The sequence below is a fragment of the Meriones unguiculatus genome, chromosome 20 (assembly GCF_030254825.1).
Source record: "Meriones unguiculatus strain TT.TT164.6M chromosome 20, Bangor_MerUng_6.1, whole genome shotgun sequence".
Lineage (NCBI taxonomy): Eukaryota > Metazoa > Chordata > Mammalia > Rodentia > Muridae > Meriones > Meriones unguiculatus.
In genome coordinates, this window is record NC_083367.1 from 28,238,984 (window position 1) to 28,264,674 (window position 25,691).

A 25,691-nucleotide genomic window follows, 5' to 3' on the forward strand; every position below is an offset into this window, starting at 1 on the left:
AATCCCAATAAAGGGGCTGCCAATAAATGACTATTAAGGAACCTCAAGATAATTTTGGCTCTGGATCTCTAATCCTCTAATCTCCCCAATCCTAAAACTTTAATGAGCTCATGGATTCTCCATGGTAGGAATCACTGTCAGAGAACTCTAGAGAACCACACTTTGACAACTCTGTTTTATTTTTGAGATGATGAGGCTGGGCTGGAACTCACTACGGAGACCAAGCTGGCCTTACACTCAGATATCCACCTGCTTCTGTCTCCTATGTGCTAGGACTAAAGGTGTGTGCCACTACATGGCCAGGGACATTTTTCTCTCAGATACTGTATTTCAGGAACATGTGTTTGGGGACTCGTATGTCATAGAAGCTTGTGTTGACTCTGAAATAATCAATAGGGATATGTTATGGTAGAATTTGCTCAGGATCTATGTTAGGACTGGAGATGAAACTTATGGTAGAGCAGCTTATCTAGCATATGCAAATCCCCCCCCCCCCCCAGCAAGCCTACCTTTCCCCTTGCCTCTTCCCCTCACCAACCCTCCCTCCCAGTGAAACAGGATAAGAGGTGTCCCGTGTGGATGTGCTATAAGATTGAAATTTATTTCTCCCTCAGTTTATCTCATTGCTTTTTTGTATTCCATGTGGCTGCAGGATGTATAGTATTCTCAGTGTATCTCTGGATAAAATCTTTTCACAATTTTAATGCAATTGTAGACTAATATATACTTTCCTTTTCTGACATCTGAAACCTTTCGTATTAAGTTGTTTCTGCCTTACCTCTCCATGATTTTCATAGTTGTTATTCAGAAGTGTTTTGGGGCTCCTGACAATATCATGTTCTTTTATGCAGACATTAACTTTCTTTGCTTTTTTTTTTTTTCCTGTTTTCAATCTTATTTTTATTTTTTTGAACTATCACTTTTTATGCATTACTTTTCTTCTTTTCTCAGTAAGAAGGGTCAAGACTTAGGAAAAGGTTTTGGAGAATATTTAAGTTGCAATGGAAGAGGAGATGCTTAGAAAAAGGATAGCACATTTCTAAGATCTGGGATTGGATTTACTGGGAGAGATACTTGCCTTTCTTTCCTTGGTACATCCTTCCTTCCTTAGGTGAAACTTAGTGAAGCTGACTCAGTGACTGCAGTCTTTTCTTTAGGTTTCTTTAGAATTTTGATCACCTTGTTACCACATGTATCTTTCTCTTTCATTCACCAGCCTGGAGTTATTATTATTATTGTATTCTTTTTCTTACCCTCCACACTTTGTCTTCACTTCACTAGTCCTTAATAATTTGGACCTAGAAACTCTTAGAAAAAATATTACAAGACTAATTGTAAGAATGTTCTAGAGCGGGTTTTTATAAATTTGCTTCCTATATGGTGAATAGGATTGTGTAACTCTTGGATTAGAACTTATTGTAAAGTAGAAATTGATTCATATTCAATGATTGTTTTTATTATGCAAGTCAAGTTGATCAGTTAATGATTTCACGATCCTTATGACTCATTTCTGATATAGTGTTGACATGAAGCTTTTACCTACTTATTTCGTGTAGCTATTCCTCCTGTTACCGTTAATCAGAATGCTGGAGTCTAAAATTAACCATATCTATGAAGGGCAACAATTACAGCCATTTGTCTTCCAAATGAGTCAATGTGATTTCCACTCGTAGTTTAAATTTATATACAGAGGGTGGCCAGATCCTGTGTAAAGGGTAATGGGGACCCTGAAGGCATACACTGCAAAGTTGTAACTCTTTTTGGGTTTGTGATAGCAAATTCTATTTGTGAGAAAACCTTTTTCTTTACGATGTAAAGATGCATTTCCTAGCAAACTACTTTTATGGGTTTTAAATGAATAAAATAAAATTTAAATGAAATTAATTTTAAATGAAAAGTATATCATCTTTCATTAAAGCCTATGTAACACAATCATTTTAAGCACATTTAAAAGACGACACGTATTCCATCTGTTGGGCTTTGGGTTAGAGTGAAGGATGACTGTAGTCATAAGAGAGACTTGAGAATACCCGCAGTATGTTCTGCTTTGGAGAAAGGTTGTGGTTTTCTCTGTCCTTTACAGTTTTGTCTTTGATGCAGCTGCTCTCTGTTATTGTTAAGACTGTCTTTCACCACTATCCAAATTGACAAACTTTGGAAGGAGAGTGAGAGGAATTTAATGGCTTGAAGTTTACCCCCTGTTAGTGTTATTGCTTACCTGAGAACGTTTCTCCACACAGATCTCCATGGTAACTAAACAAATAAGACACTTGAAAGGAGGCAGGTTATTGGTTTTTCTCATTAAAGCCACTGCTAGATTTTCATTAGTTGTAATCCATTTTCTTTCAAGATTAGACGTACAGGCCACTTCTTATTTTCCTGACTTGAGTGAATGGAATAAGTTGACTTGTGTGTCCCCTTTGTAGATGGCCTAAGAAGCAAACATAATCATTTTCCTTTGGCTGCACAGTCATAACTGACTGTAAAGCCAGGGAGGCTGAGAGGTGGCTGATGTAAGGGGGAAAGGCTGCTTGGACCCTAAAAACTCAGGTTTTTAATCAAAGCCTAATCCTGAGCTTGGTCACAGACCAATCTGATCCATTTATGCTTCAGTTTTCCTCCCTTTAAAACCTGGCTGTGTTTGAGAATAATCTCAATAATCTACAGAAGAGCCTAGCCCAGACCTCAAGCATTATTTAGATCCTGGTAAGCTTTTTGTATTTTATTTGCTATAGTAGACATCATAGGCACCTTTATATTTGTTTGTTTGTTTGTTGTTGTCATTGTTTGCTTTTCTCTAGACATGGTGTAGAGAAAAGCAACCCTGTGTAACCCTGAATGTCCTGGAACTGGCTCTGTAGACCAGGCTGGCCTTGAACTCACAGAACTTCACCCGCTTCTCCCTCCCAACCACTGCGATTAAAGATTGCACCGCCACCGCCCAGCTCTTAGACATCTTTTAAGTCAAGGGGTTGATAAGGTTGAAATATGAACTTCACAGTTTTGAACTTGCCTTGCAAAGAAAGTTTCCGCACTTCTTACTCCTTTTCCAGTAAAGCTGTCAACCATGTTTACATGGCAGCTCTATAAACTGAAGAAAAGCCTCATCATGTATACCTTTAAAGTAATTTATAACTTCAGTTTTCCTTCTGGGGCTCCGACAACGAGAGTGTGTGAGGTTTCTGTTTGTATTGAATTTTTGAAGGGAGTAGCGTTCAACACGGGTGTCATTGACACCTGCTAATTGCATGTTTCATCCTAGCACTTGCTTCTTTAATGCTTCTCTTACATGAAGAAAAGGTGGCTAGACTGTAACCATGATCTTTGCTTCCCTTTCTAGGTGGATGCACCTTTGACGATGGGCCGGGGGCCTGCGACTACCACCAGGATTTATACGATGACTTTGAGTGGGTCCATGTCAGTGCACAGGAACCCCATTACCTGCCCCCCGAAATGCCTCAAGGTGAGATGCATTCTCCTAACTCAGCGTTCGTGGAACAGTTTCAGAATAAACAAGATTTCCTCACTTCATATGTAACAGCAACAATTTGTTATATTAAGCTCATTTATGGGTCTATTTGGTCACATCTGAAAATCTTAAGATATTCATTACTCTCCCCTCTCAATGCTCTATAACCCCTCCTCTATACTTAAAGAATTCTTATTACGTCTTTCTTTTGGCTTAGGAAAAAAAAAAAGTAACTTTCTAAACATTAGCAATTTTTTTCTGGGTTTTTTTTTTTTTTTGGTTCCATATATAAGAGGTCAAAATGACAAAGTAAAATTAGCAAAAAGGAAAAACCAAGAACAAACAAAAATTGTACAAAAATATATTACCATGAGATTCAATGATTTGGCAAATCTGTGATCATATTTCACAGGTGTGATGTAGTTAGACTGTAGGCAAAGGCTTGCTAGACCAGGAGGTAAACAGTCTCATTCTCACACAGAACATAAGTATATCAATTGCTCTGTAGAGAGATGCCTTGGAGACAAAATTACTAAGCGGAGATATTTTCTGAGTAGATATTGTAGAAATAGGCCATAGACCTGTTTCTTATTCACCTAGAACTTGTTATGGGTGTTGACTTTTGATTTTATAAGGTGGCGTAGTTTCTGATTGCTCAAGACAGGTCATCATTTTTCTGTGATTTGTGAAAAGCATGTCAAGATAGCATGCTAGAATATACTTTCGACTTAATACAACATGAGACTAATTATTCTTTCAGTGCTACACAGTAATTTGGAACTAATTCTAAGATGTGTTCAGTAAGAACCTGATTAATTATAAAAATCAGAAACATAAACATAAAGTTTAAATAATTGTAGATAAGAGAACAGGTGATGTCTAGAAAGAAGCAAATAATTATATATAAATCATGTATATATGAAAGATAATAGCCTTTCATTATGCTATAAATCATACAGCTAATGTTGACTTTCTACCAGTAATTCCTTTTGAAGTATCATTTTAGTATTTTATTACAATTACATAAAAATAGTTCAAATTGATTTCTCTACAAATTCAAAGTGACCTTCATAATTGACCGTGAGTTGCAGATATCACCACTGGAAGTGCAAATATCAATTCTGGTTATTGATTAAAAAGCCTTGCTAGTTAACATGGTTCATAAACACAAAAAAGAGAAAGCATTGATGATAATCAGCAGAAAATGCCAAGCACTCAAAGCAAATAAAATCAAATCCAAACTATAGATATTTAAATGAGAATTGTAAATGAATAAATTGTAAATGAATAAAGTGAGTACGTTGCTGGGAAATATTTTGTATAGTTCTATTCTGTGATGGATGCCAGGATGAAGTCTGCTTTTTATTCTGAATTGTAGCTTTCCCTGGCTGAGCAGGCAAATGGCTCCTTTGAGGCCAGACTAAGGCATAGTTTTATTTCTGGAGGAATACATCGATGACCAGTCTTCAGCTGACACCCATGATTTCTTGTACTTGACCCTGACACTAACTTCGTTTGTGTATTGGTTTGTAGTTGTTCACAGGTACATAAATTATTATTCTGGTTCATTTTGATGAAAAAAGCCTCTTTATGTTTTCACTTGAGTATTCTCAGTGGTATATTTAGATGAAATTTTTCATGTAATATTAAAAAGGTGGGCCAAATGCACACATTCTGACTGTTTATCATCAGAGAATAATCAGAAAGACGTTGATTTATGGAAATGTTGCCATTACTAATTGCTATTGATGGTGGGTAATGAGTGCTGAAGAGAACGTTCGGATGACCTTGTTGGCTCACCTTTTACACAATTACTTAATCATCGGTTACAGTGAGGATAATATGCGCAGAAAATGAAAGTGTTTCAAATTCAGCCATATCCCTCAATTAATAGCACATTAAATAATTAATCATGCAAAGAAGGGAAAAGGTCATGGACACTATTTTTATTTATTTATTTTTATGTTTTGCAGAATGTGATTCTGTTTAGTGTGAGGAGAAGGGAGAGAAGTATTTGTGTGTATTCCTGTTTTATTTATGTGTTTTATATGCACATGGGACCACCTGCACACGTGTGTGTCTGCATGTGGGGACAAGATGACAATCTTGGGTGCTGTTCTTAGGGACTTAAGACCTGTCTGTCTTGGAGTTTTAGACAGCATCTCCAATTGGTCTGGAGCTTGCCCGAGTTGCTTATCTGGTTGATCAATGGGTCCTCCTGTCTCACCTTCTCCAGTTTGGATTATAAAGTTTCAAGTGCCTCAGTCACATTCAGCATCTTCCTTCCTTCCTTCCTTCCTTCCTTCCTTCCTTCCTTCCTTCCTTCCTTCCTTCCTAGTCTTTGCTGTGGGAACTGGAAGCAAGGTTCTCATACTTGAATGGCGAGAACTGTACTAACTAGATTATCTCCCTAACCCTATTTAGTTCACTTCACATGGTATTGTTTTTCTATTTTCCTTCTGATATTCTTTTAAAGAGCTGAGTGAGCATTAATCTGTGTATATATTGGCAAAGAGGACACATTAGACTAACTTTTCATGACTTGTTCTGGAGAGTTGCCTCAGCTGTTAAGAGCACTTGTTCTTTTAGAAGACTGGTGTCCCAGCTCCAGCAATCATAGCTTCCTGGGGATCTGATGCCCTCTTCTGATTTCCATGGGTACCAGGCATGTACACGGTATATAAACATATATGTATGCAAAACACTTGCATACGTAAAATATATAAATTTATTAAAAAATTTAATTACCTATAATTTATCTTTTCACACAGATAGATAGTCCTGCTCACTTTGTTTACTGAAAACACATAAATAGAAACAAAAACAGCTAAGCAATTCAAAGCACCCTGGCCTCCTGTCATTTGTTTCTCCTGAATTTGTTTCTCTGTCTGTCTGAAGCAGATACAGTATTGAAACTCTGCAATACTTGGACATCGTCAATTATTGACTTTTTATTGGCCTTTAGAGGATTAAAAAAAAAGGAAATGGGGAATAAGCAGTTTGGAATACTGAGGGGAGAATAAAGAAAACAAGGAAATAACTTCTCTTGAGAAATCTGTTACGTGACTGCTTGCCACATTCCAGAGCAGTTCTTAGCCTGTTAGATAATAATAATGACAGCAAAAAGACCATTAAATGTTTGAAAATAGCCTGCAGAAGAAGCATTCCTAAATGAGTCCTGTAGGCAAAAGCTGTATGAAAACTGGAGCAGCTACTCATCAATGAAATGCCAGGTAAAGCTGTAATGAGAAACCGCTGCTCCCCGTGACACCAGGTGTCTCCCCAGGACCCCAGGTGTCTCCAAGAACAATTTAGACCAAGAGGAAGCTTCTCAGGCTACCGTAGACTCTAAATCTGCATAGCCTAGTTATACAACCTAATGGGCAGCTAATCCATTCTTGGATGGAAGCCCAGAGGAACTGAACACACATGTTAATTTAGAGAACCTATGAATGTATGCACTAACGTTCTTAATAGTTTCAAGATGATAACAGCCCGAGTTCCAAAGCTTGGGAGTGGCTTCATATAATGAAATGAATATCACATCACAATGTCCATGAACTGACTCGTGCTATAAGTAGCAATATTGATGGGCTTCACAAATATCATGGAATAAAATCAGACACAAGAGTCAGTATTGTGTTTGAGCTCCATAAACATTTAAAAGTTGGCAGGCTGATTGATGAGTTAGAAGTCTGCATGGCAGTGCTTTCAGGAGGGCATTGGGAGGAGGCATGGAGGAGATACTTGGATGCCAAATGCCCTGGTTATTGACCTGATGGTGAATTGTGTGTTTTTCTGTCCGTGTCTTCTAACTTATTAAAGGATGACAAGTAAGTAAGACTAGTGTTCACAAGCTTACTAATGCGAAACTAGAATAATGATTATAATGTTGTGGGTTAGCAAAAGAGATACATTACAGAAGGCCTCAAATGGTATCGAACTTTTATTTTTTTCTACACTTCATCTCACCCTGTTTCATCTTTGGAATTATATTAGGTGATTGATTGCTTGACCAGTTAAACATTCACCAAAATCTTACCCATTTTTCCTGATCTACACGTGAACACCTGATGAGTGAGGAGCTTCCTGACTGCTGTGGAACTCTGCCTCTGCCCTCATAGAGCTACGATAGACCCTAGCTTTACTTTGTACATACATCAGTTGATGGTATTCTCAGATTTTCAGTTTTATTATATATTTTTTTCCTCACTGACCTATAATATCATCATGCACAAATAGCATGCTGAAAAACTTTCAGTTTCTAAAGACATCGCTTTATTTTCTTTAGACAAAAATGGCAGCTTCTAAAACACAATGTTTAGTAGTTTTGTTCAAAGGGCTGAGGATATGCCTCAGTGGGTCAGAATGTTTGCTGTGAAAGCATGAAGACCCAAGTCCTCGTTACCTACATAGAAAGCTGGGCATGACTTTATGTGTCTTTTACTCGAGAATTGTGGGTGGAGACCTGCCCAGTGTCTGTCGCTGGCCTCTCAGCCCAGCTGACAAAATGAGTGTCAGGTTCAGTGGGAGACCCCTGTCTCATTGAAATAAGGCAGAGTGTGATAGAAGGTAAAACTCAGGCTTCTCGCCAGGCAGCCCCATCCTCCAGCACACCATACGAACACACCATACGGCAAATAAATAAAATAATTTGTCCATCACTTCGGGAAGTTTTTCTCTCTTCTTACAGGGAAATATTGAATACAAATTTTTGTTTCCTAAACATTGTAATGAGAGGTTTCAGCATGACCAGAAGATTGTAATTTATTCAGTCAACTTTTGCACTCGTAAGTGCTATCATCTATTTTTGATATGTTTAAATGACAGTTGTTTTTAGGGGAGGATCGGCGCGTTCTCTGCCTTGCCTGTCAGACTTGCCAGTCGTCTGCACAGAAACCTGTTTTATCACTATAGAAGATAAACCACAGAGCATGCGTGTGATGGATAGAACTGGAGATTGTTCTTTGATCTAACACACATTTATGTCTGTGATCTTGATTGTCAAATATTCTTTGATGCTTATGACCGCATGAAACAAATTCATTTGCCCATTTGACTATCTGTTCTGTTCTCGATGTGAGAGTGAGAGATGTGACTGACATGTCAATACATTTGCCTTTCACTGAAATTGTAACTGCTTTTTCTTTTGAACATGTTTCTCTGAAATGATTAATTGAATTTTTCTTTAGAGTCTCTAGAGTGCCTCTTTGGCAGTATTTAAAATTATGAGTACATTAGAGTCCACCTTTAACTTTCTTCTTTCTACTACTCATAATATAAATCACTGCATGGAGTTTTTAATTTAGCTTGCATATATTGTATGTTATTAAAAATAAAACCTCTATTTCAGATTAACCAGAAGATTGAAGGAGAAAACCATTCCTCTGTCTTGTAAAAGTTAGTGAGGTGTGATTCAGAAATTTATAACCTTAAAATTTAGGAAACATGAAATTATACAGGAGACGAGGAGATGGGAACAGTGCTAAGAAATGAGCCTTTATATTAACTTGTTGCTTTTAAAACCGTGTCTTTGTTTTTTTAGATATTAAACAGGTTTTATTAGCCAGGTTGTTAAAACAATGCTTTCATTCTTATTCTGAGAGCTTCAGTCTGCTTGCATATTCAACAGGAACATGCTCATGAGTCACTGGGTTTGGTACTTCTGCGAGAATGATGTAGTGAAAATGGAAACATTGATGCCTACAATTTAATACGTACGACAGCATTTATAGGGAACTTACATTCTGTACTTAATGACCCTAGTCTGTCGACACTCCAGCTTTATCAAGGCGGCTACTATGAGGAACACTTAGTGTCCTAAGGGTCTAAGGTAAAGGTTAAAACTGGTTTTTCAAACTCAAACCCTTTCATACATGCACCTCTGAGTCAAGATACCTGGGTTTTATTATACTAGGAAACTCTGTGTATGTATGTGGTGTGTGTGTGTGTGTGTGTGTGTGTGTGTGTGTAGCTGTGTAATGGTATGTGTGTGAAGGTCGGAGGGTCCAAGGATAGCCTTGGGTGTGCGTGTTTTGATTGAAACTGGATATCTCACCTGTTTTGTTATGTTTATTAGTCTAGTTGGACCATGTACTTGTAGTATTTTGAATCTCTCTTCACCTATCTTGCCAGAGAAGTCTTGGTATTGTAGCTGTGACCTATGACGTCCAGGTTTATGTCGGTCTGGAGATTCAATCTACAGTCTCAATGCTTTCATGACAAATCTCTACCCACTGAACCATTGCACATGCTGTATATGCATTTTTTTGTTTTGTTTTTTCGAGATGGGGTTTCTCTGTATAGCCTTGGCTGTCCTGGACGTGCTTCATAGACCAGGCTGGTCTCAAACTAACAGCAATCTGCCTGCCTCTGCCTCCCAGAGTGCTGGAATCACAGGGCATGAGCCACCACGCCTGGCTCTTATGTGCATTTTTTTAAAAAATAATTTATTCAATTTTATTTTATGTGCATTAGTGTGAAAGTGTCAGACCCCTTGAAATTGGCATTACAGCCAGTTGTGAGCTGCCGTGTTGGTGCTGGGAATTGAACCCACACCTTTTAGAAGAGCAGACACTGCTCTTAACCACTGAGCCATCTCTCCAGCCCCTTACATGCATGCATTTTTAATCCTCCTAAGAGGCCCTATAAAATCTGTGCTATTGAGATGAGTAGAGTATACTGGACATGCTTACAAGGAAAGATCTGTAACTCACACAGTACCACCTTGCTCCTGTTTCATTAGAGCCCAACTGACACATTTTGTTGACTCCAGCATAGGTATTTAAGTGCACTGTGTAGTGTTACTTATTTAATCTACCATGATTTTCTACTACTGTAGAAATAAAAATAAAACACTGCTTGTTTTTAGAACGATAAAGCTTCAATTGAGTGACTGTTACTCTTCAAGGGAAATATCCTGTAAGATTCATGGAGGCTGGAATGGCTCCTGAGCTCCGGAGCTTCCTCCCGAGATGCTTGTCCTTTGGGCTGAGGTTCTGTTCTTTTATTTACCCTTATGTTATTTTTAGTTCTTTGATGAACACTGGTCATCTGTTGGTCTAAACAGCCTTTAGAGACACATACTTTCCGCTGTATCATCAGATCCTGTGTGCCAGGAGAAGAAACCCAGGAAATCTGAGAAAAATCAGCATTTAAAAATAATTTTAATGGGGCTGGAGAGATGGCTCAGAGGTTAAGAACACTTGCTGTTCTTCCGAAGGTCCTGAGTTCAATTCCCAGTCAACCACATGGTGGCTCAGAACCATCTATAGTAAAATCTGGTGTGTAGGCAGAATGTTGTATAAATAATAAATAAATTAAAAAAATAATTTTAAGGCTTTGTTTAAAGTGGTGTATTTTAGGACAAGAGTTATGGGCTACCATCTGAGCAAGGGGTCTAGGTCCTCTCCATGCACGGTCCTTGGCTGATGCATCAGTCTCTGCAGGACCCCCTGGGCTCAGAGTTTTGGCTTTATTGGTCACCTTGTGGAGCTCCTGTCCCCTCCAGCTCCTTCTATTCCCCCAATCTTCCATAATATTCCCTGCACTCTCCCCAAAGTTTGGCTGAGAGTCTGAGCATCTGCTTTGATCCCTTGCGGGGTGGAGTCTTTCAGAGAACATCTGTGGTAGGCTCCTGTCCTGTTCCCTCTCTTTAGCCACTTCTGGTGTCTATTCTATTTGCCCTTCCAAATGAGAATTAAGCATCCTCCCTAGGGTCCTCCTTGTTTTTTAGCTTCTTTAGGTTTGTGGATTGTAGTATGCTTTTCCTGTATTCTATGGCCAATATTGACTTATAAGTGATGTAGCTGATATGCAGCTCAGACTTTATGTGGGATTCCCTAGGAAGGGAGCAGGGGCTGTCACTGACATGGACTCTGATGCATGCTCTTTGATCACTTTCCCCTGGTAGGGCGGCCTAGCCAGGCCACAGAAGAAGAGGATGGAGGCAATCCTAATAAGACTTGATAGGCTGGGGTCAAGTGGTAGGGGAGGAGGACTTCCCCTCTCTGTGTACTAGGAGGGATGGTGGGGAAGAAAGTGGGAGGATAGGCCTGAGAGGAGATGAGGGAGCGGGTTACAATTGGGATGTTAAGTGAATAAATTAAAAAAATAAATTAAAAAGTTATTATTCTTGGATCAAAAAAGAAAAAAAGAAAAAGAATCATGAGCTTATTTCAATATGCTCTTCAAAACCGTGTCATCATTGGGTCTTTTTTGGTGTTTTTGCCTTGATTGCAGACAGGATAGTTTACCACATTTGAGTTGTGTGTTAAAGACAACAAAGAGTTGGAAGGCAGTACAAGGTGAGGGAGTGAAAGCTGATAGGGAGTGCTTGGAGGGTAAGCCACCAAGGAGCAGCTTCTTTTTAATGCAAAGACTATTACCCTTATGGACATAAATGCAGCATGAAGAATGTCTAAATTACAGAGGACAGAAGTGGCATGCTGAGACTGGACTTTCCCCCTGCTATTTCAGGCACATGGTGTATCTAACCTAGACATGTTCCAATACATCTCACAGGGGAAAAGCGAGCAGCCAAGTATTAAAAGACAGAGAGAAAAAGAATTATATTGGTGTCACAACGAGAGAGTGTCTGACCTCCTACATGAATTACAGATAAGAATAAGAGTCATTTTCAAAGTCCATGCAGCCATCTTTAACATGTACCTTAAAATCAATACATAGTCCAGAGAAACAAAATTACTTTCCCTGGGATGAAGGTGGTGACTTAAGCTGTAGTTATGACCTTATATTCTACCTTTCTAAAAATAAACTTGTCTCCTGATGCCACTGTGTATCTGAGGTTGAGAGCATATTAGCTCCCAAACACAGGAAGGACCACATGGGAATAAAAAAGGCCTCAAAGGAACAAAAGACGAATAACTACAATAGCGATTTTGTAAAACTCTGTATGAAATCAACGCTGTCAGCATATCACGACGCAAAATATGTTCATAGGCTAGATAGATTATATCCAGTGTGCTCTACCCTCGTGGAAGACTGTTGGCCTTCAAACCTAATTCCAGCTGAGAGCATGATCACATGTGTTAAAGGGCTCTCTCCTCTTTCCTAAAGAGGAAATTATTGACCGAGAAGCATTTCTCAAGAAAATCTCTGTGTTTTGTGTGCTTAGAGCCTATGGCAACTGAGAGAGGTCTACAAGACTGTTACCTCTTCACTTAGCCACGTAAAAGGACGCTGATGGCTTTTTGAAGGGCCATGTGAAGCACCTTCAATAGCAGAGTTTCAAAGAGTGCACTAATTTTGCTTGTGGGGTTTCTTGGTTTCCCACCGCGTTCTTCAATACTTGCTTATTAAGTATGAAACAGAGTTGGCAGTTGTGTGTATGTGTGTGCGTGTGATGTGTGTATGCGCACACGCCTGTGTGCGTGTGTGCTTGAGTGTCTGCACGTGCATGTCTGTAGATTGCCAGAGGTCAATGGTTTCTCTTGGTCCCTTACCCTCCTGTGTGTGCTGTTTTTTGTTTTGTTTTGTTTTTCAGTTTATCTATGTTTCTTTTATGTGGATGAGCGTTTTGCTGCATGTATGCTGGTGCACTACGTGCATACATGGTGCGCACGGAGGCCAGAAGAGGCTCAGCTGGCCTTGTGCGTGCTTGTGGGCTTTCGAGTGGGTGTTGGGCAACGACCCTGGGTTCTCGGAAAGAGTAGCAAGTGCTTTTAATTGTGGCGCTGTCTCTCCAGCCTCATCCTGTTAGATTGTTGAGAGACTGTTTTTCTGTACCTAGAGCTCGCTAGTTTGGCAAGGCTAGCTGGCCAGCAAACCGCAGACATCCTTCACCTTCTCTTTATTCCTCAGCATGGGGGGATTGTAAGAGCCTCTAAAGGCTTTTTTACTTAGGTTTGGGGCTGTTGAAATTGGATCCTCGTGTTTTTGTGGCAAGCCCTCTACCAACTGAGTAATATCCCCAGCCCCGGGGAGGGCAGATTGATACTCAAGAACCCTGTTTTGAGTGCGTTGGTATACATCATGCCTCTTTCTATCCGCAGAATTACCAGGTACTCTGTAGTCTAATTGCTCCCGTTTGTATCTCCTGTTTGAGTGTTCACCAATCAGCATTAAAAGGAAGCAAGAGATCCTCACTGCTGACTTTCCAGCTAGATCGTCTTCTTGCCTTTGTGGAGTCCGGACTGAATGCAGTGCCTCCTTATCTTAATGCCCATAGCCAGACAGAGGTTATTGGAGTAGTGTGGTAGTGGGGCGCTGAATAGAGAAAAAGCAGGGGACTGTAATGGCGCCATGGCAGGACGGATCTGGAATTTCCAAACCTCTGTCATTCCAATCCTTCAAACAAACAAGCAAACCTGGTGATTTTTTTTTTTTATTAAGACACTAAGAAAACAGATTGAAAACTTCATGCCTATTTCAAATACTTCACCCATGTAATTTCTGAGTGTGAACATGTCCTTGCTCATAAAAATGAAGTCTCATTAGAAAGAAAGCTGAAGGAGAGAAGCCAATATAGCATTCCTGGATTCATCCCAGTTCCACTTCAGAGATTCGCAATGATGGTACCTAAAACATATCATCGCAAATATTTTATTTGAATAAATACATACTTGAATAATGTGGAAAAAAAATGAAGTCTCCACTTGCCAGGAATCAGCCTGTGTTAGAGTTGCTTTGGTTAGGATTCTATGGGTTGGAGGAGGCACTCATCTTCTTCCTGGTGGCTATAAGGGCTTTGATTGTGGGTATTGATTGATTCCTTACATGAGTGCTGTTTCTGTCCCTATGGCAGGCTTATCATTGCCATTTTGGTTAGAATGTAATACTCAACAAAATGCAAACAGTTCAGTTACACAATTGACTTATGTTTGTGATGAGGTGAAGGCCAACTCTTATGGTACTTGCTCTTTTAAACCCCTTGTCAATAATACTTTTTGAAAAACAAAACAAAATCTGAGTTAAAAGTATGAAATTTTTTAATTTTTGAAGGGTTGCTTTAAAAAGTCAGTGTTTTATTAAAGATTAATGATAAAAATAGCAGAAACCATTTAAAGAAAACTGGAATCAGCATTTACTATATACAGGGCCCTAATATGTTGCACTTGGCTGTGTGCTAAGTTTTCATATACACAGTTGCATGCATGCATGCAAGACACACATACACACATGCACACACACAGAGGTAATGTTCCAAAAAGATTATGTAACTAGGTTTACTTTGTCAGTTCCTGACGTTATATTTACATCATGGTTGGTTCTTGGGTTTGGGACCCACGGGATATCAGCTCTCTGGGAATTGAACACATTGAACTTGTCTAACCTGAAGCCCTTCTTCCTGTAGCTCTTAGAGGAGTACTGAGTGATGGCAACAATAGTGGATTTAATATTTTAGCATTCTGGTTTATTCAGGTAAGCAATGGAGTCTTTGTGGCCATCCGGAGTACCTTAAATATGACAACTTAAGAAAGCTATATAAGAAAAGATACGTTATTAGGCTGTGGACCTTCAACATTCCAACATCTAGAGAATTTTATCTATTGAATTTTGAATGTCATCTTGCAAAGAAGACTGGAGAGCATCTGCAGGGCTTAGCCAGTTGACTAACACACGAAGGGTACAAGGACCTGGTAGAAGAAAAGGCATTGTGTGTGTGTTGGGGGGGGGCAGGAGAAGGAGAAGAAAGAATTATCAAAGTTAATCTAACCAGGATAAAAGCTTTTGAAGAAAACCCATTGCTTCTCTTTGGAACTCAGCTTTGTAGATGCTATATTTCAAAGCCAATACATTTCTTTATTAAAACTTTTTTTTTTTCGTTACACTTTCATACACTGGCCAAGTTTCATCTTTCTCTAAATTTCTTTCACAGTGTAAAGCAGAGACTTCTTTGGATGGTAAAGGTGCTCCGTTTTCCTTGCATTTGCAACTTCCTAGGTGCACACGCTAACAGCAGTGAGTTGTCCTACTATTGTATCACTAGTATTTTTGTTGCACCTCATTTCTGCTTTTCACTACTGCACTGCACTCTCATCCCCAATCTTCTAAATGGAAAAAACAAGCAAACAAACAAAAAAAGAAATGTATTATATTTCTAAGAAAACCCAAAAGCGTGTAACTAGAATATAGCATCCATGATAAAGTGATAGGTAGCTTGGTCTTGTCTTGGAAAGAAGCAGTCCTGGCCTCAGAGGGATAAAAGACATGGTTTATTCTGGTGCAAGCGTGAGCTACCATGGCCCCGGGGAACACATTGAGGTCTCTTGAAAGATAATGTTTCAACATGGAAGCCGGCTTATGGAGTTTTATAGGAGCAGCACGAAGAGAATTATGTATGAAGACTTTTAAAAAGTACCTTGTTGAAATGAAATCAGGTGCCCAACTATTGATATATTGACATTATTCTCTGAGTGAACCATAGAATGTAGCAGTCTCCCATTTAGAAATCTAGGGCAGAAAACTCATGACTGGCAAGTGAGCAGATTCATGCACATTGTACACAAAAAGGTGCATTTTAAAGCTTGATGTGGTTTGATTCACCTTAAAACAACAACAGCAATCCATGGAGGTTTTGCTACTGGGAATATCTTTTAAGTTTGCAAAAGTAGTTTATAACCTACCTTGCAATATGCAAATAAATAAAATGTGCCTTTTTTTTTTTAAATAAATAAAAAAAGTACCTTGTTGGAGACCTCTGAGAAGCAAGTTCCAGCAAGATGGGGAATCTCTCCTACAGGTCTCAGCTGCTACTGATAAAAGCTTTGGGGCTGGTGAAAGCTGCTGGTCTGATAAAAGATCTCACAAGGTTTTTTTTTTTTTTCAATGCAGTTTATTCAGGAACATTGAACAATCCTCGGACCCCGGGGAAAGCCAGCCCACAGCTTAAATAGCCTCTGGGTAGCCAACCCAGGCGTGCCACGGGGGCAATGCAGATAGGTCCACATACATGGAAGCAAGCCAGATCCTCGGCCTTAGCCAAATGTGGAGTTGTTCGTGACAGAGAGCACTCACCATCGGGAAGGTGGAAGGCGGAAACCAGCTCCATCTTTAAGGCATAGCATTCCGCAGCTCTCTACAGTTCCCCCTTTTTGTTTTAGACGCATCAGGCAAGAGTAGAGGTCTGATCTCTGATATTAGAAATAAATTGGGACTTTGTACAGATGTTCATTTAGGTGTCATCTACCCAAAGAGCATCAGACCCGTCTGATACCTTTTTCTCAGAGGCGGGACCTGGGGCATCAACCCGCATGCAATCAGACATGCTCTTCTCTGGGTCGAAAGCGGCTGACCCTGAGTGCAGTGCTTAGCCTCGCATCCTGAGCGTATCATTTTAGCTTTTTATGGTATCCAACCATGCTTGGGGAGAATGTCCTGCTTCAATGGCTGTAAAGGCCTGAATGATCATGGCTGCATCACACTGTCTCACAAGGTTTTTATCTATTCGTCACAGGACATTAGTCTCGTGGCATGGCGGTGGGCAAGGAATGGCTATTCAGGTCTCTCAGACTAGTCCGAGCTAGAGTCTAATGAGGCTGTGGATCGGCAGCATTCCAGTCTCTCCACATCAGCACACCTCTCATCAGTCAATCAATCTTTGCAGACACCGCCTCTTCCCAGTAATTCTCATCCACAGCCCAAGGCTTAGAATATTTTCCCTGATAAAGAGTTGCAATTTTTATTTCAAAATTGCTTTCTATGAAAGCTTGATGACAATTTAAGAAAGTGGTCTTGGGATTTTTTAAATGTTACTGGGTATTGATTCTCATCATGCCAGGAAGACAGGAGAGTGACTGCAGGGGTTAGGCATTTGCTTTAGGCACTCTGAATGACATTGGTGGACATTATGTAATACATATATTCTTTTTGTCGTCATTCAACATTTCAAAATATTGATGGTACTTCGATATTATTTCTTATGTTTCCTTTTTTCCTTGCTTTTTTTTTTTTTGGCTGGGGAATTTTTGTGGCTCTTTTTCTTACTTACCACTGAGTGACATAACCGGGCTCTTGTTAGCTGTGTTTGAGTGCTACTAACAATATCAAGAGTAAAGTGAAGCTGGGCATGGTGGCACACAACTTTAATCCCAGTACTCTGAGGCAGAGGCAGACAGATCTCGCAATTCGAGGCCAGCCAGGTCTACAGAGCAAGTACTACTATTAACTTTTGTTCACTCTAATAATGATAAATAAATAGTTGTGTATGTTTTACTACTAAATAACTATTGAATGAGTAACTCAAGATCTTCAAAATGTGAATGAGCCTTTGTCAGCTACACCCCCCCCGCCCATAACATATGTTGGTTAATTTGGAATTGGGATTTATTTGAATGTTAAAATATTGAAAGGCAATATCATAAAAGAAAAACTGAGTATTTTAGATTAGGGTTTTGATTTAATAGAGTGCAGTATAACCACGGTGGGAGCTTATACCATTACCCCAGTGCTTACATTTATGCATTTTCTACCTGCTACTTACCATCTCATCTTATATCTTCTAGTTTACTGTGGTTTGCAAAGGTATGGTTGTGCCTGTGACACCTTGTCATAGAAGAGTAAAATCACTGATTTTGATCACTAGAGTTGGATTTTTCCTCCCAGGGAAATTTATTACCAATGAAAATACCAGCAAGATTCACTTTTAGCTAGGTACCATTGCCCTTTTAATCTTTTACTCTGTTTTAACATCCCTGAAGACAAGCCAGTCTTGTCTTCAGTGACAAGTCACATGTTGCTCTTGGCTGCTGAAAGTATGTTTCTCTCTAGTCATGGTCATACAGCTTTCTTGTTACTCTTCATGTGCAGCCCAGACGTTTTCTTACTTAACCAATAACAGTGGTCCAAAGTTGCGTGGGGATTTTAGCTTTATGTATCTGTGTGGGAACTGGACCCCCAAAAGAATAAAAAAAATCTTTAGAGTGGACTGAATAAGGAGAAACAAGTGCTGCGTTGAAGCAGTCACTGTCCATTTGTAACACCACATATTATGTATGTCTGGAAAGGTGGCATGCTGTAATTGAGGACATGTCTCTGTGCTTGCTGCCCAGTTTTGATGGTTAAAATTCCCAATCCAAAGTTATCAAAAAGTCGTTTAATAGTAGTAGTAAGGAAAAGCCTTAACCTACTGATATAAACCTACCACAACTAAGAGATAATTCCGAGACTATTGCTGGTCTTTCTTTTACTAAAATAATAATGTCTAAGTAAGCTTAAAGAGAAACTAGATTAACCCACATTTGAATCCAGATTCTGTTTGGGATTTTCTAAAATTTAATTTTATATATATATATATATATATATATATATATATATATAATTTATTCACTTTGTATCACCACTGCAGCCCCTCCCCTGTCTCTTCCCAATCCCACCCACCCTCCCTCTTCTCCCCCTATGCCCTTTCCCTAGTCCCCTCCTATCTGACCCTAGCTTATTGTTTGGGATTTTATCAGGACATTTATAAACTTTCTGAGCTTCCACTTTGCCATAAGTAAAATAGAAATAGTATGGCTCATATTTGCTTTCTCATTGTTTTTTCAGCAATAAAATCAAATACTTTTGCAGCATCTGTCAGTGACTGGTGTGCAGTTGTTTTGTAATAAATCTTATTCACCTTTTCCCTTTGGCCCCAAGGTGACATGGCTGGCTAGTAATCTCATTAATCGTTAAGAAATTGATTTCAATTCCTTTCATTTATTCTAGCACAGAACAACACACTTAACCGTTATACTTTTTCAGTGGACCATTAGGAATTATTTTATATCTAATTCAGACATTATCCTTCCATGTGATCTCGGCAACGTACAGACACGTTTCACAAAGACTCCTAATGATGCCTGAAGATAATTTTTGAAAATGAGGTTGTAGCTTAGTTTGGGTCACTGAATCTCTTCATGAACACTGAACACTTTCCCCTCTTATGATCTATAATCCTTCTGTTTTGCTCATCTATTTTTCTGTTGTCATTTGTCCATGCAATTAAAGATGGTGCCTTTCTATAGTCTCCCTTATAACTCTTTCATTTCATTCCTCCTACTTCTGAAACCGCTACACACATCTAGAGTTTAAAGAGTCCAGAGACTTTTATTTATTTTCAAAATAGTATTTAAGGAGCTTTTCTCTTTCAAGAATAATGTTTGTAGTTTTTCTCTTTCTTTCTTTCTGTTATTAAGTAACTTTTTTGATGTTCTGAATCCCTGTGATCAAAGCACCATTTGCTGAATGGAGTTAGGAAATTTCGTTCCTTCTTGCACATCTGTATTATTCTTGGGAAAACTTGAATAAATTGCTTTGAGCTTCATTGCGCTTGTCATTTTTTTTTTTGTAACTCATTGTTTGTTTGTTCTGAGTAATGTCCAGTTTAAAACAAACAACAACACAAACATTACATGTTCCATACTGAACATTACTGAAAAGCAAAATAAGCTCCGAGGCATTTGTTGTCCCCTGAAGTGAACACCATAGAAGAATAAAGTTTTTACTCTTACTCTAGCCAACCAATGTCAGGGAGGAATGCAGAACAAACCTGCACTTTCAAAACACGTGAATGTGCGTATTCTGTAAAGGGTTTGTATTCCTGGAAATACCAGGTCTTCCTTCAATGCCACGTGGAAGAAATAAAGATCTTGTGACACACACCTAAGTGTTTCTTATTTTTTAGTTTTCAGCATTACATTTACTTATTTATTTTGTGTGTATACAGGTAAATGGTGTCAGGATAAATTGGGAGTTGTTTTCTCCTTCCACCGTGTAGGTCTCAAGGATTAAAGCCAGGTCATAAGGCCTAGGGCAACATATTTTTCCCCACCAGCTGTTTTTCAGAATCCAGAATCCAATTTGGGTTTCTGGCATTAATAATAAATAATAAATGGCTTAAAGGACAAGAACTAAAGTTTTCCCCTCCTAATGTTAAGTTAAAAACCATGGATTATTATTATTATTATTTTTTTTTTACCTTATTGGTTTTTCCCAACATGGTTTCGTTGTGTAATAGCCTTGACTGTCCTGTAACTAGCTCTGTAGACCAGGCTGGCCTTGAACTCACAGAGATTCACCTGACTCCTTGCTCCTGCCTCCCCAACTGCTGGAGTCAAGATATGTACCACAACTGCCAGGCAAAAACCATTGTATTTTTATTTGGCCTTTGTTTCTCAGAATGTATTTGTAAGGACTACAATGCCTCCAAACAAACTGCCTCAGTCAAAATGGGTTTTAATAATCCAAGGAAGTAACAGATGGCAGAGTGATGTCTTATTGGGTCTTACTAATCATGTCAAAGACGAGTGACCATATGCCTCATGGTACTCCATTATGTAACACCTGACTCGTGGTATTTTATCCTAGGTGATCAGATTGCAAGGACAGAGCATAGCAGACAGCAGGAAGAAAACATGAGGTGACCTTAATATGTGATGGTAAACTGGCTCAAATAGGATTTTACCAGGTTTTGTAAGGAAGTCAATAGAATGTTTAGTTAGAAACCAGAAAGAGTAATAGGAGCAGACTGGAGAAAATGAAGATCCAAGCAAGTGGTCCATAATTAGCTTCTGCATTGTATTCCTTGTTAACCCTAGAGTGCTTAGAATATCACCTTACTGGGATAGACGGTCAGTTGTCCTAAAAAGCCTCTTGTAGTTTGACTTTGAAGGTCATATAAACAATATATTGATGTGTTATATTATTTCAAATCTCATGTGAACTTTGTAACACTCTTATTTGGAAATCTTGAGGGTAATCTTGTACAGGTAAGAACACCATTTTTAGAAGGAGATTACACAAAATTCTTCTCTGGAAGAGTTTCTCCAAATTTATTCAACCAACATGAAACTTTTTGTACATTTTTAGGAAAAGGTAGGAAATTATCTCACCAAACACCCAATATTTTGCATGTACGTGAATGATAATTGTTCTGTGGTCTGATCTTGTATTCTGACTGGAAGATATTTTTCTCAGTATTTCTTCATTGTATATTTTCAGTAGAAAAATGTGAAGCTCATTTTATTTCTATCTTAAAGCTAAAGCTAAAACACATATAGTAATGAAAGGAATCATAGCTCATGAAAATCAGACACCAATCTTATGACCAAGAGAGTTTACCCTTTGTATCTAGATGTTTTATTGCCCCAGTGAGGAAGTATCTATCTATCTATCTATCTATCTATCTATCTATCTATCTATCTATCTATCTATCTGTATGTGTGTGTGTGTGTGCACGCTTATACATTTATGTAGTGTGTATATAGTATATATATGTATGTTTAGTCCTGAAACAATATTATTATGGCATATTTTATTTTTCATGTCATAATTTTATATTGTAACAAATATCCAGAAATTTTATAGTTCGTATTAATTAATTTTGGCAAGGTTGGTTCAATCAGAGCTACCCAGTCTTGTTCACAGTTGGGCCTAGGTTTCATTTAAATTGACTTGTGTGTGTTCTCTTGACTATATAAGTGTGATACTTTTTTTTTTTTAATGAGATAAAAGCACCTACTTTGTGTTAATTCAGTACAGTTTTTGCTTTAACGTGTGTGGCTCTTTTTTATCCTTTTGTAAACGCCTGAGAGGTTGTAGAACTTATTTGCACTGTGCTTTCGCTAACCTTGTTTGTAGATTGAATCGGAAGCACTGTCCATAGTCTGTGCAGAACAGAAAAAGAAGCGCTCCCCCTCAATATTAGGGAAGGAAGAGTTTCAAATATAACCTGTTTTATGTGCTTGTAACAGTTCTGAAGTTGATTAAAGTCTCTAAACTCAATGCACATCCCATGTAGTTTGTGGCTCTCAGTTTATTCCACCTTATTTCATCTTACTAGGACCTTCTATGTTAATTAAATAGGACCTTCCATATTAATTAGTGCTTCTCCCCCTCGTTTATTTTGCAGTTAAGTACATTTTTTTTTTAGGCCAAGGAAGCTATGGTAGTGGTTCTTAGCCTCTGTTTCCCCATCCCCTCTTGCTTTAATAAAATTAATTACTTTCATTCCTTTTTTAACTTTCCTTAATATTTTAAATAACGAATCAAAATAATATGATGTAGTTGGTTTAGGCAATTATAATTATGTTTCTTTTCAACTTTTTTATTCAGTGAGAAGATATTTGTTTATTATATTCTTTATGTAGCATGCTTTCTCCTAGCTATCTGGAGATAGAGGCATATCTAAACCAACCAGACTTCCATATCTTGGAGAAGACAGGCAAACAACACAAACAAACAAACAACAGCAACAAACCCCATTAAATAGCAATAGCAAAAGCCCAGTGGTTTAAGTAAAATATGTAGGCTTTTCTAAGAAACATGAAAAAAAATGAATGATTTCAAAGACATGAAGCCTCCATGCAGGGATCTATGGGGAAGGACCTTCCTGGCAGACACAGCAGGAAGTCTTTGAAGGAGCAAATACCTGGCACCTAGGAACATTCAGGGGAGCATTTGGTCTATGGGAGACATTTTAGTAAGAGGTAATAAATTGCGTAGTAATGGATGGCTGACTGTCTTAGGTGGTCCTCACCAGTGCTTATTAAAATGGTCAGCAGCAGAGTTACGTGATTTGACTTGTATCCTGGCAGGATCACAACTACAGGGTATGGAGAAGAAACATTGGGAAGGAGAAGAAGTGAAGCAGGGAAGACTGTTTATCAATAAAAGAAAAATAGTATCAATTGATGTATAAAATGAGGATTAAATTATGTGCTAGAGAAGACAGAATATTAGAGGCTGGGGATTGCATATTTATGAAGGATTTTCTGTTTTTAATGTATGTAACATGGAACATATTTGTAAATTTATATACACAATAATCATATATAGAATAGGAAAAGAAAAAAATAACTGTATCTAACACTGAGATTATGGTTACCCAGAATCTGGCAACAATAGATCGTAAAGCAGAAATTACCAGTGAGCACTAAGAGCAAGTATCAGAGAGTTTCAGTTTTAAACCACTGCACATGGAAACACTTTTTTTTTTTTTATAACTGCTTTGCAATTTCCTCTTCTTTGGCAATGTAAAATTAGGGTACTGTCTTAGTCACTGTTCTATGAACAGGGTGAAGAGAAACCATGACCAAGGCAATTCTTATAAAAGAAAGCATTTGAGGACTTGTTTCAGAGTTTCAGTCCATTATCCTCACATTACGGTGGGGACATGACATCAGGAAACATGGTGGCAGGCAAACTTGGAGCTGGAGAAGTAGCTTACTAAGAGCTATATTGTGATCCGTAAGGTAAGAGATAGATTTTGGCCTTGGAATGGGCTTTTGAAACCTCAAAGCCCACCTCCCACTGCCACACTTTCTCTAACAAGGCCACACCTCATAATACTGTTAATCCTTTCAAATAGTGCCAGAGGCTGTGCATGCTTTTGTTGAGTATGTGTGCACATGGATAAGTTTATGCAAACTGCTTACAGCACTTTGTCTTGTAACAAGCTACTTTGGTTTTGTATGTACATTTATTGACTATACAGGAAGGCCTGATTGACATGTATGCTTTATACCTCAAAACGTGCACTTATAGAGCTTTGCAAGAAATAGACTTCAAGACCTAAGCCTTGCCGTTATATTAAAGTATGTGAAACGATATCAATAAAGCAACAGGAGAATTCTAGGGATAAATCTAATTTTTTGACTAGCAGTATCACCACAAAGCCATTGTTAGTAAATTGGAGGTGTCGTAGGTGCTAAAGTCACAGTGTGATGTTTCCAGCATTTGATCACATTTCTGTCTTGTGATTATCCTCAACATTAGTTTCTAGCTTTTACAGTGCCTGATGCATCCGAGCATTATTCTAACAGATATACTCCTGCTCTTATAACTGAAGTCTTCTTCTTTCTGGTGTTTCAATTCTAAGTGTTTGTTGAAAATTTAGCATGAAGGGTGCGGAAAAACTTCTGGGCATTGGCTCCCGAACATCTCTGTGTTGGTCCTAGAAGTTAGATGTGTTCCTGAGAGGCAGGTTGGGGTTGAATCTGTATCTAAGGAATGGTCATTCTCACTAGTCATTCAGGATCACTGGAGCACGATATATGGACACTTAAAATACAGACAGCACTGATCTGTTCTAAAAGTGTCATTTGGCTTCAGTCCCTTAAAATCAGCCAGGAGGGACCAGCTACAGATAATCTGTTGCTCTTAGATTTCTAGCTCATTTTCCAGCTCCGACATTTATTGTCAAAGACAATCGAGCGAGGTATAAAACACATCAAATGCACCCTGTTCAGTTTTCCCTTGGTTTTCATAGAAGCACTGAGGACTGAAATGAACTGATGCTTTGCCCCTTTTGTTCTTGGAAGATCGTGTAGGTAAACATGGTTTTACCTACCAGATCCAAAGTGTTAACAAAAATCTTTCTTTTTGTGGATTCCCTCTTGACTTCTTTGGATTTATTTTTGCTGCTGTTCCTCAAGATCCCTTTGCTTTGCCTCTGAAGTCCAGCCCTGTAGTGGACATTTTGGTGTCTTTAAAAACTCATTTATGTTGTGTAAACATGTTTTTGTTTTAATGCCAGGTGTGGGGTATGGGACTGATTCAGATTGTCCACAGCAGCAAACTATTTGCCTGGTGCAGACTCTGAGAAGGGTTCTTTGTCAGCTGCAGATGGTTTAATTCTGAGGACTCTGGAAAAGGAACAAATGCTAGAGCCCAGAGAGTGAAAGGGGGAGCCAGGAAAAAAACTTGCTCCTCTCCTCCCTCCACTTTGACAAGAAGTTGGTGATATCCTAAAATGAAGATTGAACTTGCGCAAAAAACTCAACAACCCTAATCAAGAAGTAGCAAAAGAGAACTATGCCCCATTGTCTTACTAACCTTTTTCTCCTACCTAGTGTTAGGAGATTGGAAGGTATTAGGAAGGCTAAGAGGTGAAGAAAGAAGAAAGAGGCTTAAGGAGCACTAAATAAAACAGGGTTCAACAAATACCACCTACACAGTCCTTTGTTAAACTACTAGCTTGTAAAGCTGTTCTTAGAAAACCCTATGTAGGAACTTAAAATTTTTATAGTCAACCTTAGCTATAAAATAAAAAGACTTCAGTTCAGGCCGCAGAAGACCACTATAGATCCATGAGAAAGAGGTGCTGAGTACACAGGACCCAAAGTAACAGGAACAAGCCAATGACAACTAGGCATGTGTGTGTGCCAGAGTTCTGATTCTCACAACCTGGGGGAGAAAAGAACAAAGTCTTGTTTTCTTCAGATTAGCAGATTGGCTTGCTTTTCAGGAAGGAAAATGATGGTGGTTATATAGGTGAGTGAGT

At 38.7% G+C, this 25,691-nt stretch overlaps 1 protein-coding gene across 7 annotated transcripts in view; it reads left to right on the top strand.

The window, feature by feature from the left end:
* Ptprk (protein tyrosine phosphatase receptor type K) overlaps positions 1 to 25,691 on the top strand; it is a 515,071-nt gene that overhangs the window by 119,687 nt on the left and 369,693 nt on the right. For all 7 annotated transcript variants that reach the window (XM_060373717.1, XM_060373711.1, XM_060373712.1 and 4 more), the window contains exon 2: positions 3,341 to 3,463. In XM_060373717.1, the coding sequence (XP_060229700.1) occupies positions 3,341 to 3,463 (123 nt within the window). The remainder of the gene's footprint in view (positions 1 to 3,340; positions 3,464 to 25,691) is intronic.